General features: G+C 45.4%; 1 protein-coding gene across 1 annotated transcript in view; it reads right to left on the bottom strand.

Moving 5' to 3' along the window:
* The window catches only part of NUP210 (nucleoporin 210), a 149,679-nt gene extending 132,052 nt beyond the window's left edge, over nt 1-17,627 (bottom strand). The window contains exon 1 of the mRNA XM_075833805.1: nt 17,143-17,627. Coding sequence (XP_075689920.1) covers nt 17,143-17,300 — 158 coding nt within the window. The 5' untranslated portion in view covers nt 17,301-17,627. The remainder of the gene's footprint in view (nt 1-17,142) is intronic.

The following is a 17,627-nucleotide window of genomic DNA, read 5'->3' as shown; positions in this document are numbered from 1 at the left end:
GAATCAGTTTTTACCGACCGTTACAAGGATTGTTTCCTAAAATACGGCCGTAAAAACTGATCCATTGACTTCTATGGGAGCCATCTGACCGTGAAAACAGCCAAAAAAAGGACATGACCTATTTTTTGACAGCCAATACTCACGGGCCGATAAAAAAACAGCCATGTAAATACACCCATAGAACCGCACTGTTCTGAGGGTTTTCACTGTCGTGTGATCGTAGCCTTAGGCTCCATAAAAACGGCCATTTTGGTCAGTTTTTCTCAGCCGTTTTGCATTCGTTCTGGGTTGTGTTTCTGTATTTAACAGCCGATTATGACCCGTTATGCATCAGCTGTTTTCCCTGTCCGTTGTAAAAACGGATGAGTTTCATTTGACAATTTTTGACAAATGCCACACACTGCCCTCTGTAGATAATGCCACACACTGCCCTCTGTAGATACACAGACCCCCCCCCCCCCCCCCGAATGCAGCACTACACACCTCAGCAAGTCAGAATGGCAAAACTCATCCTCCTCACATGCACTCTGCACTATGGAGGAGGAGAGAGCGAGCGGCGGAAGACACGGCTGTCACTCTGAGCACATTCAAGTGACGGTCGTGCTTTACACAGCCCCATAGACTTCTATGGGAGCCGTGCGGCTGGGAAAACAGCCCAAAACAGGGCATGTTCCATGTTTTGATGGCCTGGTTTACGGGGCCGTCAAAAAATCGGCCATGTGAATATCCCCATTTGGGGTCCATTACTCTTACTACGGTCGGTAAAATAAACGGCCCGCCACGCAGCCTAGTAACCCGGTCGTCTGAATAGGGCCTTAGACAGAATAAGGGGCCTTTTACACCTGACAACTATTGGGCAACCGAGTGTTCGCAGAGCACTCGTTCCTGATTGTTGCCCTGTGTAAACATGATAGAAATGTCTAGGGACAAGCGATCGTAGTAACGAGCGTTTGTACTAGCTCCTTGTGAAAGGAGCAAACGAGCAATGATCAACAGGCTGTATCGTGGATCCGCGCTCGTTTACACGGTCCAGTGTAAGACCACCTTAACTGCCGGCTGTACAGGCGTTTGGCCGACAGCTGTCTGAACTGTACGGCCAGCTTGACAAATTCACTTGTCTGTTTAGATCAAGAGAAGGAAATGATTGTACAACAATTTGGTCCGCTGCCAGCCTTCAGGGAAAAAAATAAATACAGAATGCCTGTGGTAAGCTTTTAAAGTAGTTTGCAATCCCTTGTGGTCAGGAGTTCCAGACTTGTGTACACATGGGACAGCAGTAGGAAGTTAAATGGGATTATGGAACAGTGTATAATGGTCTGTATTGTGGAAGCTATATTTTATCGCAAAAATCTTATTTACGTAAGAACCTTTTCAATAGAAACCATATACACTATATGGCCAAATGTATGTGGTCACCAGACCATCACACATATATACAGTAAGCTTGTTGGACATCCAGCCACCTAAAACCATGGGCATTAATATGGAGTTCGGCCACTTTTTACGGCTAAAACTTCGGGGAAGGCTTTCCTCTAGATTTTGGAGTGTGTCTGTGGGAATCTGTGCCCATTCAGTTAAAAGAGCATTTGTGTGGTCAGACACTTATGTTGGATGAGAAGGTCTGGCTAACAATCGGCGTTCCAATTAATTCTTAAAGGGAACCTGTCACCAGCATTTCACCTATTAAACCAGCAATACCTGGTGGAAGTGGGTGAAAAATCATTTTGATGTAACCTATAATTATCTTCTTAGTCGGCTCTGTACCTTTAGTATTCCGTTTTTTAGTGTTCCCGTGCCGTATGCGAATGAGCATAAAAGAGTCATATCTTCATTTGAAAAGAGTCATATCTTCATTCCTCAAGCCTTTCCAAGTTAACCCCGCCTTCCTACTTTCGATTGACAGCTTCTCACCTCCCACCGGCACACACGAAATCCCACGCTTGCGCATCGATGTCTTGTGCTTAGTGTTCATAGTGGTGCATGTGCATTAACTAGATCTGAGGCTTGGACGAAGCATGGATGTGTGTTGGACCATGATGGGCTAATGCGCACCATCTCAGACTCAACCATTCGGCATTCAGGGCGGGCCAGTTTTTGGCGGTGGGCGGACATAAGAAGAGGAACGAACGAGACACCGGATTATTACCATAAAAGGCGCAAAGTGTTTGCAGACCGTTATTTACGGTCGGGGGAGGAGTTTAGGAGAATGGATAACTGCAATGAACTTTTGACAGCAGCGGCCAGTGAGTGATGAGTGGAGGTTAATAGGTGAAATGTTGGGGTCAGGTTCCCTTTAAGATGTTCGATGGGGTTGAGGTCAGCGCTCTGAGCAGCCACCAGAGTTCCTCCACAACAAACTCATCAAATCATGGCCCATATTTACTAAGACCAGTGTTTCATACGGCAGTACTAGGCAGGAGTAAAATGTGTTAAATTTATTAAGAGGCTGTTTGTACGCCACAAACTTCAATACAAGGTGGCATAGATTTGCTCTAGAACTGACACCAAGTTCAGGCGTAAATTATAGTAAATTTGTCGGGGGGGGGTGGCCCCTTCCCATACGCCCCGCACACCTTTTTTTTTAGAAAAGTCTTCCTTTATTCTTTATGGACCTCGCTATGCGCACTGGTGGACAGTCATGATGGAAAAAGAAAGCATACAAATCTGAAATGTGTTTGTATGCTGTAGCATTAACATTACCCTTCACTGGAAATAAGAGCCTAGGCCAAACTTTGAAAAAAAAAATCCCAAGATCATTAGGGTACGTGCACACACAAAATTAAAAACGTCTGAAAATACGGAGCTGTTTTCAAGGGAAAAGAGCTCCTGATTGTCAGTTGTTTTTTTAGCAACTCGCGTTTTCGGAGCTGTTTTTCTATAGAGTCAATGAAAAACGGCTCAAGAAGTGACATGCACTTCTTTTTTGCGGCCGTTTTCCAAAATGACCGCGTAAAAAAACAGCCCGTCGAAGTAGAACGCCGTTTTTCCCATTGAAATCAATCGACAGATGTTCGGAGGCGCTCTGATTCAGATTTTTCGGCCGTTTTTCAGCCGTTTACGGAAAGAATAAGCCGTGTGAACATACAGCAGTAAAATGTGCCAGGTTTATTCCTGGCATGCGCCATATTGTTGTGGTGTAAAGTACACCAGCCATGAGCTGGCATAAGTTAGATAAAGGTGTCTAACCTGTCTAGAAAGATGCACAAAATATATCATACAGCGGGCACCACTCTGATTACTTTGGCACAGCTTCTGCCTGTCTGGTCTAGTCTTATTCAATATTAAAGGGGTTTTCCCATAAACACATTAATCGACATAGGGGGATACATGTGTGATTCCTGGAGGTCCAACTGCTTGGACCCCCAGCGATGAACGGAACGGGGGACCGAAAGTCCCCTGTAGGGCTTCATGAGAACAGAGCGCTGGTGTGCATGCTCGACCAGCGCTCCATTTATCTCTATGGGACTTCCAGGACCGCTGTCTCCGGCAGCTCTATAGAAATGAATGGCGCACCAACGCTCCATTCTTATGGAGCCCTCCGGGGGACCTTCGGTCCCCCCGTTCTCCACATCACTGTTCGGGTCCAAGCGGTCGGACCACCAGCGATTCTATGGATAGGGGAAACGTGTTTTGTGGGAAAAGCCCTTTAATAAATCTTCCCCTATTGTCTTTCGCTGGCAGATAGTTCAGCTCTTCCTTCCTACGCGACGTGTTTTGGGTGCAAGGTTAAAATTGTGATGTTAACAATTGGAGAAAACTCCATAAACAACTAAGAGCGAGGTGCAGGGTGCACGCCGGGCCAAAGTGAACAACCTGGCAACTGTAGCGCCCAGCGCCTCTCCATGCCCCATGTCAAATCGGGAGGGGGATCTTAGTTGGAGAGACACTTTAATCTAAAGTTTATTTGTTGGTGCAGGTTGGAAAAAGTAGTAATCAGTGAAATGTCAAGTATAGGAAGTCTGAATCAGATTTGATAGCGGTTATGCATCACAAATAAGAAGACAGGAAGTATTAGTCAGACTTGTATCCGGGGTTCAGACAGGAGGTAATAATGAGAGCTGGCCAAATGTAATCAAAGAAGAAATACAGGGAGGGCACACACTAGAACCATAGACCGGGCAGACTGGCATTACATCTGGTGTAGTTTGTATATTAGTAACGCTGCATCCTCCCACCAGCACTAACCGGCAGAGATGAAGAGCAAAGAAGGACACTTGTATTACTTTGTGTTAATAAAAAATACAGGTAAAAAAATAATAATACAGTAAATGGAAGGTGTTCTGACATTTACACACAACGTTTCAGTATCATGCACACAGCATTGCCAGTGGATGGGCCCTGTACACAGACAGAGTCCTTACAAATGGCGTATTACAGATCAGTAGGCATCATATTACCCCTCCAAAAGCAATGCTTCTAGGGAAGAACTAATTATTTATATATTACAGATTGCCTATAAAATCAGAGGCAGCAGGCTACAGCGCTGTATTATGGATCTGTAATAATCGTGCGCATGAGAACAGAAACAGCGCCACTCTTGTCCGTGGGCTTTGTCCAGTATTGCAGCTCAGCCCTATAAGTACCAGGCATAGCCACCCATATAGACAAGTGGCTGTAACCAATGAAGGGGATGTGGCGTTTTCTTGAATCAGACCCCACCACTCACATGCATCACTGCCCAAATACAACACATTACAGAAAATGTTCAAATTAATTCTCTTTTCTACCTTGAACGTCTCCTAAAAAAAATTATTATAGTTTCTTTTTTTTGAGGCGGATGGAAACAAATATCCAATGAGATCTTATTCACAGATTCTACTAACTTAAAAGTTGTCATCCGGTTTCAGCAAATTATTGTTATTTTTGTTTAATTAAGTTATACAATTCTCCAATATACTTTCTGTATTAAAGTGTAGCTAAACGACAAACTTCTGACATGCCATAGTGACATGTCAGAAGTTTGGATTGGTGGGGTCCGAGCACTGAGACCCCCACCAATCGCTAGAACGAAGCCGCTGAAGCGCTCGTGTGAGTGCTCAGCTGCTTTGTGTCTGTGCGTTTTTTTACGGAAATAAATGTATCGTGTACGGACTCAATATTAGGTCTATGAGCCCGAACTCTGATACATTGTCTTTCCGGAAAAAGCCGAACAGACACGAGTGCTTCAGTTGCTTCGTTCTAGCGATTGGTGGGGGTCTCAGTGCTCGGACCCCCACCAATCCAAACTTCTGACATGTCACTATGGCACGTCAAAAGTTTGTCAAACGTTTACCTACACTTTGAGGCTGGGTTCACACGACCTATTTTCAGGAGCAAACTAGGCGTTTTCCGCCTCGAATTACGCCTGAAAACACGTCTCAAATACATCGGCAAACATCTGCCCATTCATTTCAATGGGTTTGCCGACATACTGTGCCGACGACCTGTAATTTTACGCGTCACTGTCAAAAGACGGCGCGTAAAATAACAGCGTCGTCAAAGAAGTGCAGGACACTTCTTGGGACGTAATTTGAGCCGTTTTTCATTGACTTCAATGAAGAACAGCTCCAAATTACGGCCGTAATTGACGCCTCGCAAAACGCGAGTACGAGCAATTACGTCTGAAATGCAGGAGCTGTTTTCTCCTGAAAACAGCTCCGTAATTTCAGCCGTAATTGTCATTATCGTGTGCACATACCCTAATTCCTCACTGATTTTACAATCTCGGCTTGTTGTTATTGAGTAGTAACATTCATTGTTTACTTCCAGTGGATACAATTCTGTCCATGGTCACGTGATGGACACACAGGTGCACGGCTCGTTACAGTATGTGAATCAGAGCTGTGTCTTCTTAGGGTATGTGCACACGGTGAGAGGCTTTTACGGCTGAAATGACAGACTGTTTTCAGGAGAAAACAGCTGCCTCGTTTCAGACGTAATTCCTCCTCCTCGCATTTTGCGAGGCTTCTCTGACAGCCGTAAATTTTGAGCTGTGCTTCATTGAGTTCAATGAAGAACGGCTCAAATTACGTCTGAAAGAAGTGTCCTGCTCTTCTTTTGACGAGGCTGTATTTTTACGCGTTGTCGTATGACAGCTGTCAAACGACGACGAGTCAATGACAGGTCGTCTGCACAGTACGTCGGCAAACCCATTCAAATGAATGGGCAGATGTTTGCCGACGTATTGTAGCCCTATTTTCAGACGTAAAACGAGGCATAATACGCCTCGTTTACGTCTGAAAATAGGTTGTGTGAACCCAGCCTAACGATCGCAGCACCTACTATAAGAAAATACTGAATGTTTCTACTAAACAACAAGCAGAGATCTTCAAAACTGTGGAATAACATTCATGTGCTGAAACCAGACAATCCCTATAAGTGAAGTATGTCATTTCAGCTTGTCTTAAATCACCACAGAAGCAAAACCCGCTACCAATGAAATGTCTGCACCATATTCCCTTATAATCTTGTCATGCTGCAAAAGGAAAATGTTGCACAAAATATCTCCATGTCCAGAGAAATGCAACTGCAGGTGGATCAAAACAGAGATGCCCAAAAGATATGGGTGAACCCTGGATAAGTGTATATTTTAATGTTTATGGGTTTGTTCACACAGGGCGGATACGCTGCGTAAAAGCACACGGTATATCCGCCCTGGGAGCCGCAGGGAATTCCATGCGAAAAACCTTACCAAATTGTGGTACAGTTTTTCGGCTGGAATGTCTGCTGTGGAAAACGTATATAAAAAAAAAAAAGTGTGTACTTACGTAGTCACGGCGCCACGTCCCTCTGCCGTCCTACCTCCTTGGATGACGTTTCATCCCATGTGACCGCTGCAGACTGTAATTGGATGCAGCAGACACACGAGATGAGACGTCATCGCAGGAGTCCGGCCTGGACGAAGAAGCACAGAATTCTGTATAAGCTTTTTTATGTTTTGTTTTCTGAGTTTAGCGGCAAAATCGCAACATCTGCTATTTGTTGTGGGTTTTACCTCCCCATTGAATTCAATGGGGAAAACCGTAAAACAAACAAGCAGACATTACGCAAATACAACTGGCACGCTGCGGACCGCAGGTCAATTTCTGAGAAGTTTTTCCGCTCATCTATTACGCAGCGTGTGGATGGGATTTGTTCAAATCTCATCCACTCTGCTGCTACGGTATTACGCTGTGGATTTTACACAACGCAATCCGTTGTGGAAAATACGCAATATTTACGCTACATGTGAACTTTCCCTAAGGGTATGTTCACACGCTTAACAGAAAAAACGCTGTAAATACGGAGCGGTTTTCAAGGGAAAACAGCCCCTGATTTTCAGCCGTTTTTTTAAGAAACTTGAATTTTTTACGGACGTTTTTGTAGCGGTCTTTCTATTGAGTCAATGAAAAATGGCTCAAGAAGAGACATGCACTTCTTTTTCTATGGGGCATTTTTTTACGCGCCATTTTTACAGACGGCACGTAAAAAAAAATGCCCCGTGGGAATGGAACACCGTTTTTCCCTTTGAAATCAATGGGCAGATGTTTGGAGCCGTTCAGCCCCCGTATTTTCAGCTGTTTTTCGGGGTGTTTACGGCGCGAAAAACGTCTGAAAATAAGCCGTGTGAACATACCCAAAGGGTATGTTCACACTCTTAGCAAAAAACGTCTGAAAATATGGAGCTATTTTCAAGGGATAACAGCTCCTGATTTTCAGCCATTTCTTCAAGCAACTCGCGTTTTTGCTGCATTTTTTACGCCCGTTTTTGGAGCTGTTTTTCTATTGAGTCAATGAAAAACGGCTCAAGAAGTGACATGCACTTCTTTTTCGTAGGCGTTTTTTTACGCGGCCCTTTTTCAAAACGGCCGCTTAAAGAAACGCCCCGTCGGAAAATAACGCAGTTTTTCCCATTGAAATCAATGGGCAGATGTTTGGAGGCGTTCTGCTTCCGATTTTTCGGCCGTATGTTCACACGGGCTATTTTCAGCCGTTTTTCGGGCCGTAAACATCCTGAAAAACCGCTGAAAAATCGGAAGCAGAACGCCTACAAACATTTGCTCATTGATTTCAAAAGGAAATACAGCATCCTGTTCGGGCCGGGTGTTTTTTTACTCCTCGTTTTCAAAAAACGGCGCGTAAAAAGAGGCCTGCGAAAAAGAAGTGCAGGACACTTCTTGAGAAGTTTTTGGAGCCGTTTTTCATTGACTCTATAGAAAAACAGCTCCAAAAACGACCGTAAAAAAAGCAGCGAAAAACACGAATTTGAATAAAAAACGGCTGAAAATCAGGAGCTGTGTTCCTATGAAAATAGCTCCGTAATTTCAGAAGTTTTTGATTTTGTGTGTGCACATACTGCGTTTCTTATTTACATTTTAACTATTTTTTTATTTATTATATACAGTATCATGGGGAAAACGTCTATTAATAAGGACCTGTTCACATCAGCGCTGGCATCTGTTCTGTTCAACCTTTCCATGAGAGGAACAGATTAACAGGAATTATCGCTTCCATTAGCATTACCATTGATTCCAATTGTATTTCGCCTCTTTCAGTTGGTATAAGGCCGGATTTACACGAGCGTGTGCGTTTTGCTCGCGCAAAAGGCACTTAACAGCTCCATGTGTCAGCCCTGTATGATGCGCGGCTGCGTGATTTTCCCGCAGCCGCCATCATTATGACACTCTGTTTGTATGTTTGTAGCACGTGGTGCTTTTCTGTTTTCATTCATACTTTTTACTGCTGTTGCGAGAATCACGCGCATCACACGGAAGTCCTTCCGTGTCACATGCGTGGTTTTCACGCACCCATGGACTTCAATGGGTGAATGATGCGCGAACAAGGCACAAATATCGGACATGTCGTGCGTTTTACGCAGCGGACACACGCTGCGTGAAACTCACGTACAGTCTGCACGGCCCCATAGACTAACATAGGTCAGTGCGAAGCGAGTGAAAATCTTGCGCGTTGCACGGACGTAATACACGTTCGTCTAAATAAGCCCTAAGTTTGCCTCCGTTCCGCTAGGTTTCCGGGTTTTTTTTTCTCACAGAAACAATAGCGTAGTGTACTTTGATGCCAGCTTTGATGCCCAGAACTTATTCGGGCCTGGCTGACCTCTGCTGATTTTGATTCGGGTCATCACCTTCTGTTTATCAGCAGTGTGAGATCAGTGGTCATAAGTCATTTAACCATTCACAAACACAAGTTACTGCAAATCAGTAAAAAGTGTCCGTCTGACCAATTTGATGCCAGCTTTCATGCCCAGAACCTGTTTGGGCAAGGCTGAACACTACTGACTTTGATGTGGGGCATCCCCATCTGTATGCTGACAGAGTGAGATCAGTGGGCCAGTCATTTAACCCTTTAAATCACTTTGTAGTGTCCGCTTTGATGACCGTGTTCTTTATTTTTATCGTCTGCTTTCACCTCTGGCCAGAACAGACCAACATATATTATTAATATAAGTATTCCCAATAATATATTGATAAAAAAACAAAAATACAGGAAATGTGAAGAAGAAACCAACTTCAACCCGGAATAAGAAACTGGACGAAAAACAAACCAACTTCAGCATCGTAGTTACAAGGAGGAGTTCATAGTTCATCAGTCTACTCCCCCCCCCCCCCCCTCGTACTTCCTCATAGAGCAACATTTTCTCTATGTGGAAACCATCGTAGCGCCAAAAAAATGAAACTTCCCCCCTGTAACTCTTAAAAGGAATGATTAATTTACTCAACGCCACTCCCTAACACTCCAACCCATCAGACAGTAAGGCCTTATTCACACAAACGTGTTTCACGTCCATGATACGCGCGTGATTGTCGCACGGACCTATGTTAGTGAATGGGGCTGTTCAGACAGTCCGTGATTTTCACGCAGCGTGTGTCCGCTACGTAAAACTCACGACTTGTCCTATACTTGGGCGTTTTTAGCGCATCACGCACCCATTGAAGTCAATGGGTGCGTGAAAATCACGTGCGGCACACGGAAGCACTTCCGTGTGTCGCGCGTGATTCGCACAACAGTAGATCAAGAAATTAAGGTAAAAATAAAACCACCTCCTTCATTTCTTTTTCTAAACATCAAAACCGCGTGACATAAGGATGGAATATGCGTGAAAATCACGCAGCCACGCAGCAAACACTGATGACACACGGAACTGCAACGCGCAAAAAAACGAATCGTTTTTTGCGCGCGCAAAACGCACACGTTCGTATGAAAAAGGCCTTATGGGCTAGGTTTAAACTGGGACAATCGGAATACAGTCTCAGCATTAGGCCAGGTTCACACGAGCATGTGCGTTCTGCACGCGCAAAATGTCCGTGTGGCATCAGCATATGGTGTGCGGCTGCGTGATTTTCGCGCAGCCGGCATCATGATGACCCTCTGGTTTTATGTTTACAAACAGAAAAGCACATGGTGCTTTTCTGTTTTGATTCATACTTTTTACTGCTGTAGCGCGCACCACACGCGGCACCCGGAAGTGCTTCCGTGTGCCAAGCGTGATTTGCACGCACCCATTGACTTCAATGGATGCATGCTGCGCGAAACACGGGCAAATATAGGACATGTCGTGAGTTTTACGCAGCGGACAAACGCTGCCTGAAATTCACTGACAGTCTGAACGACCCCATTCATTAACATGCGGTTTTGCAGTTAGCGCAGTAAAAACGTATGCTTTTTTCGGTGCAGGTTTTGGCCACATGACAAAAACAGCACCATGTGAATACACTCTTAGGCCAAATGCATATGATGTGAATTACGTGCAGATTTGACGCGCATATATTGTCCTGTGGTAAATCCGCAGCGTAAAAAAGTACCAGCAAAATAAATGAGATTTCAAGTAATCTCATCTACACGCTGCAGAATTTTCCCTGCACGTAAATTGACCTGTGGTGCGTACATTAAAATCTGCAGCATGTCAATTTATTTTGCGTTTCCACCTCAGAATTGTCTCTGCAAGTTTATAAAAAAAATTAAAAAAACACACCAAAATAAAAACCGCACCTGTTTTCGCATCAAGTACGTCTCTAAAAACGCATTAAAAAAATGCACCATTAAGGCCCCAATTACGGACCCATTCAGTTCTATTGGCCGCGGACACCATTCCGTATCGCTATGGATAGGTGTCCGTGCCATAGAGCTGTACCGCAAAAGATAGAACATGTTCTATCTTTTGCGTTTTACTGGCCGTGCTCCCATACTTTGTATGGGAGAACGGGGGCCGAAAATGCGGGCCAGGGCTCGCGGGCGTCAGTGGCTGGCCGGGCCGAGATTACGGGCACGGCCGTGTGCATGAGGCCAAAGTACGGATTTTACCTGCATTCATCTGCGGTTTAGAAGCGGTTTTTTCTGCACCAAATTACGCAATGTATGCATGTAGACTTACAGTAACCGGAAATGATTGATTATTTGGAGAATAGGACTATTATTGGACTATACACACACTTTGCATTACTATTTCAATATCCATTGAAGGTTATAATCCATAGAGACAACTGAATGGGTTTTATATAAATATTGATGCAATAAGGCTAAACGCACACGTTGCGGAACTTCATGCGGAAAATCAGCATCAAAACCGCAGGTAATTCCACAGGTAAGGGTCCTAAGTTAATGGTGCGTTTTTACTTTTTGATGCGAAAATAGGTGCGGTTTTATGCAGCGGTTTGTTTTTTTTATAAAATTGTCAGATACAATTCTGAGGCAGAAACGCAAAATAAGTTACAAAAAGTTACATAGTAAGGGTATGTTCACACGCAACCGTAAAATACGTCTGAAATTACGGAGCTGTTTTCAGGCGAAAACAGCTCCTGAATTTCAGATGTTTTTGCAAGTGCACGCATTTTTCGTGGCGTCCATTACGGACGTAATTGGAGCTGTTTTTCAATGGAGTCAATGAAAAACGGCTCCAATTACGTCCCAAGAAGTGACATGCACTTCTTTGAGGCGGCCGTCTTTTTACGCGCCGTCTAATAAAAAAGCCTGTCTGCACAGAACACCGTAAGACCCATTGAATTTCGATGGGCAGATGTTTGCCGACGGTTTGGAGCCGTTTTTTCGGCCGTAATTCCAGGCGAAAAAGGCCTGAATTACGTCCGTAAATAAGGCGTGTGAACATACCCTAAGGGTGTGTTCACACGCAGTAGCAAAATACGTCTGAAATTACGGAGCTGTTACTGTTTGGCTGGATTCACATGAGCACATTACGTCCGTAATGGACGGACGTATTTCGGCCGGAAGTCTCGGATCGAACACACTGCAGGGAGCCGGGCTCCTAGCATCATAGTTATGTACGACGCTAGGAGTCCCTGCCTCGCTGCAGGACAACTGTCCCGTACTGTAATCATGTTTTCAGTACGGGACAGTAGTTCCACGGAGAAGCAGGGACTCCTAGCGTCGTACATAACTATGATGCTAGGAGCCCGGCTCCCTGCACTGTGTTCGGTCCGGGACTTGCGGCCGAAATACGTCCGTCCATTACGGACGTAATGTGCTTGTGTGAATCCAGCCTTTATGGGGAGCCATAAACAGACGTTTTTGTAAGTACTCGCGTTTTTCACGGCGTATTTTACGTCCGTTATTGGAGCTGTTTTTCAATGGAGTCAATGAAAAACAGCTCCAAAAACGGCCCAAGAAGTGACATGCACTTCTTTGACGCGGGCGTCTTTTTATGCGCCTTTTGACAGCGACGCGTAAAATTACACCTCGTGGGAACAGAACAGCATAAAACCCATTGAAAGCAATGGGCAGATGTTTGTAGGCGTAATGGAGCCGTTTTTTCAGGCGCGATTTGAGGCGTAAAAAGCCAGTTTTACGTCTGAAAACAGTGCGTGTGAACATACCCTTACAGTTAGTACGGTAGAAAAAAGACACATGTCCATCAAGTTCAACCAAGGGATGGGAAAAGGGAAGGGATGAAACAAAAAAAAGGTACTAGGAAATTATCTAAGTGTTTTTTAAAGCGATCTGCTGTTCCTGCTGTGACCAGCTGCTTCTGTGACTATTCCACAGTTCTCACAGTTAGGGTATGTTCACACGAGGGCGTCCGTTACGGCTGAAATTACGGGGATGTTTCAGCCTGAAAACATCCCCGTAATTTCAGCCGTACCGGCATGTGCAGGCGCTTGAACGCCGCGTCCATTACGGGCGTAATTAGCGCTGCTATTCATTGGAGTCAATGAATAACGGCTCCAATTACGGCCAAAGAAGTGACAGGTCACTTCTTTGACGCGGGCGTCTATTTACGCGCCGTCATTTGACAGTGGCGCGTAAATATACGCCTCGTGTGAACAGACAAACGTCTGCCCATTGCTTTCAATGGGCAGATGTTTGTCAGCGCTATTGAGGCGCTATTTTCAGACGTAATTCGGGGCAAAAACGCCCGAATTACGTCCGTAAATAGGCCGTGTGAACATACCCTAAGGCCTCATGCACACAAACTTATTTTTTTCCTTCCGTAAATACGGGTCCTTGGTCACACGTATTCGACCCGTATTGCACCAGTATTTAGGGACCCGTGCCCGTAAATACGGGTCCGGTGTCACCAGTATTCCACCCGTATTTACGGGCACGTTTTCGCTGCAAAATTGCACTACACTAATCGGCAGCCCCTTCTCTCTATCAGTGCAGGATAGAGAGAAGGGACAGCCCTTTCCGCAGCAAAAGTAAAAGAAATTCATACTTACCCGGCCGTTGTCTTGGTGATGCATCCCTCTTTCGACATCCAGCCCGACCTCCCTGGATGACGCGACAGTCCATGTGACCGCTGCAGCCTGTGATTGGCCTGTGATTGGCTGCAGCCGTCACTTGGACTGAAACGTCATCCCGGGAGGCCGGACTGGAGGAAGAAGCAGGGAGTTCTGGGTAGTTTTTTTTTTTTTACACGTTGATCAATATTGTGATCGGTAGCCACTGTCCCGGGTGCTGAAAGAGTTACTGCCGATCGTTTAACTCTTTCAGCACCCTTGACAGTGACTATCCCCTGACGTCGCCTAGCAACGCTCCCGTAATCACGGGTGCACACACACGTAGTCACCCCTAATTACGGGAGCCCCATAGACTTCTATGGGCCTGCCCGTGCCGTAATTACGGCCTAAAATAGGACATGTTCTATATTTTTTAATGGCACGGGCCCCTTCCCGAAAGCATACGGGGAGGTACCCGTGGCCAATAGAAGTCTATGGGCCCGTAATTACGGGTCATAATTACGGCCCGTGATTACGGGTGTTTTTACGTTCGTGTGCATGGGGCCTAAGGCTGGGTTCACACGACCTAATTTCAGACGTAATGGAGGCGTTTTACGCCTAGAATTACGTCTGAAAAAACGGCTCCAATACGTCGGCAAACATCTGCCCATTACTTTCATTGGGCTTTACGATGTACTTTGCCGACGACCTGTCTTTTTACGCGTCGCTGTCAAAAGACGGCGCGTAAAATTACAGCCTCGTCAAAAGAAGTGCAGGACACGTAATTGGAGCCGTTTTTCATTGACTCCAATGAAGAACAGCTCCAAATTACGTCCGTAAAAGACGCCCCGCAAAATGCGAGTACATGCAATTATGTCTGAAATTCAGGAGCTGTTATCGTGTGCACATACCCTAAGGGTATGTTCACACGCAGTGAGCAAAACCGTCTGAAAATACAGAGCTGTTTTCAGGCGAATACAGCTCCTGATTTTCAGAAGTTTTTTTAACAACTGGCGTTTTTCGCGTCGTTTTTTACGGCCGTTTTTGGAGCTGTTTTTCAATGGAGTCAATGAAACACGGCTCCAAAAACGTCCCAAGAAGTGTCCTGCACTTCTTTTGACGACCCATCATTTTACGCGCCGCATAAAATAAAGGCTCGTGGGAACAGAACATCGTAAAACCCATTGCAGGCAATGGGTAGACGTTTGTAGGCGTATTAGGGTCGTTTTTTCAGGCGTAATTCGAGGCGTAAAACGCCCGAATTACGTCTGAAAACAGTGCGTGTGAACATACCCTCAAGAAGGCTTGTCGCCTCTGCAGGTTGAACCTTTTTTTCTCCAGACGGAGGGTCATTAATATATTTATATAAGTTAATCATGTCCGTCCTTAGTCGTCTTTTTTCAAGGCTAAATAGGTTTAATTCTTTTAATCTTTCCTCATAACTTAGATTCTCCATGCCTCTTATTAGCTTCGTTGCTCTTCTTTGTATTTTTTCCAACTCCAGGTCATCCTTTCTATGAACTGGAGCCCAGAACTGAACTGCATATTCTAGATGAGGCCTCACTAATGCTTTGTAAAGTGGTAATATTACATCCCTGTCCCGCGAGTCCATGCCTCTTTTAATACACGACAATATCTTGCTGGCCTTTGAAGCAGCTGATTGACATTGCATGCTGTTATTTAAGAGACTCTGTCACCACATTATAAGTGCCGTATCTCCTACATAAGAAGGTCGGCGCTATAATGTAGGTGACAGCAGTGCTTTTTATTTAGAAAAACGATCTATTTTTACCACTTTATGAGCGATTTTAGCTTTATGATAAAGGTATGTTCACATGCCCTATTTACGGACGTAATTCAGGCTTTTTTCGCCTGGAATTACGGCCGAAAAAAACAGCTCCAAACTGTCGGCAAACATCTGCCCATTGAATTCAATGGGTCTTACGGTGTTCTGTGAAGACGGGCTTTTTTTTTACGCGCCGCTGTCAAAAGACGGCGTGTAAAAAGACGGGCGCCTCAAAGGAGTGCATGTCACTTCTTGGGACGTAATTGGAACCGTTTTTCATTGACTTCATTGAAAAACAGCTCCAATTACATCCGTAATGGACGCCGCAAAAAACGCGTGCACTTTCAGACGTATTGTACGTTTGTGTGTGAACATACCCTAATTAATTTCTTAATACCCAAGTGGGCGTTGTACAGAGAAGTGTATGACGCTGACCAATCAGCGTCATGCACTTCTCTCCATTCATTTAGTCAGTGCATAGTGACACTGCGTTATTCACTATGTGCTGTCTTATACTGACATATTAACGTTCCTGAAGTGTTTAGACAGTGAATAGACATTCCTTTCAGCCAGGACGGGATGTCTATTCACAATCCCGGCACTTCGTCAACGTTTCTGTGGTACTTACAGCAGAGCAAAGCGTAATCTCGCGAGATCACGCTGTAAATGACAGGTTACAGGGAGAAATGAAGGAGGTGCTTTTATTTTTTCCTTCATTTCTTTAACTACTGTTGCGCGAATCACGCGCGACACACGGAAGTGCTTCCGTGTGCCGTTTGCGATTTTCACGCACCCATTGACTTTAATGGGTGCGTGACGCGTGAAAACCGGCCAAGAATAGGACATGTCGTGAGTTTTACGCAGCGGACATACGCTGCGTGAAAATCACGGACTGTCTGAACGGCCCCATTGACTAACATAGGTCTGTGCGACGCGTGTGAAAATCACGTAAAACACGTTCGTGTGAATAAGGCCTTAAAGGGATATTCCTACCTTAGACATTTATGGCATATCAAAAGGATATGCTATAAACATCTGAAAGATGTGGGACCCGCACCGGTCTCGAGAACGGCGGTCCCCCGACCCCTGTCTAGCCTGGTAAGGCGTCCACTGCATCTCGGCGGGGAATGAATGAATAGGTGGTCCTGCATGTGCGCGGCTCTCTCTCTCTATTGTTTCCTATGAGTCACATAAACAGACGAGCAAGCGGGTTTTGCGGTTTCCGCAACTCCCATAGGAATTGATAGACAGAGCCACGCACATCCACGATCACCCTTCATTCATTCGCTGCCAGGATACGGTGGACGCCTCACCAGGTGGGACGGAGGTTGGGTGACCCTTGTTTCTAAGATATGTGCGAGTGGCAGAGCTGGGACCCGCATCTATCAGACATTTATGGCATATATCTGTCACCAGAGAATAAAGAGAATAACACTGATAGATCTTTACGTATAACGGAGCGTGATGTGTGATATGTGATTGTGTCAACAAAGTTACCGCCACCAGAATGGAGCTCAGGCCGGTGACACCGTACAAATGAATGACTTACCACATAGTCAAAAGTCGCCATATACTGCGGACCATATATGCCCATAGTTTACTATCCAATATGGCAGACTCATGGCATAGCCATAATGTAATACATGACAGCAGAGGGTGCAATCACTGTATGACCCAGGCTCCAGTATAATCATGGGGGGCACTTACCACTTGTAGCAGCCCTCTGTGACCTCCAGGGTGAAGTTAATTCGGGTCCCCCGGGTGAAGGGCAGCAGAACTTTGGGGACATTCAGTTTTGACGATAGAGAAACATGCAGGAAAGTGAGAACAACAGCTCCAAACACCCACAAGTCCCTCCGTCCCATGGTGGCCTCTGTGTGACTCGTTTAATGCAGCGTGTTCCTTTAAGATCCTGAGAACCTGTGTGTTCTCCGACACTGACACAGCGCCGCCCGCAGGGCTTCAATGACTACAACGTTCCGGGGCTTCTCTTCTCGTTTCTGGACCACTAGCCCGTGGGGTCTACGGCTTGCAGTGTCTCCAGGAGGCCGGTTGGTTATCAGCTTCTGACATGTGTTTCATCACCCCTCCTCCTCCTTCTGCCTGCACCGCTATCTGGGAGAAAGAGCCGTAAAGAGAGGGAGGGTGGTGTGCTGCACGTACACGACATAGCGTGTCACCTATATAGACGC

Source organism: Rhinoderma darwinii, chromosome 7 (genome assembly GCF_050947455.1).
Source record: "Rhinoderma darwinii isolate aRhiDar2 chromosome 7, aRhiDar2.hap1, whole genome shotgun sequence".
In the NCBI taxonomy this organism is placed as follows: Eukaryota; Metazoa; Chordata; class Amphibia; order Anura; family Rhinodermatidae; genus Rhinoderma; species Rhinoderma darwinii.
The sequence above is the reverse complement of the archived record's forward strand: the minus strand, read 5'-3'. Positions and strand labels throughout refer to the sequence as shown.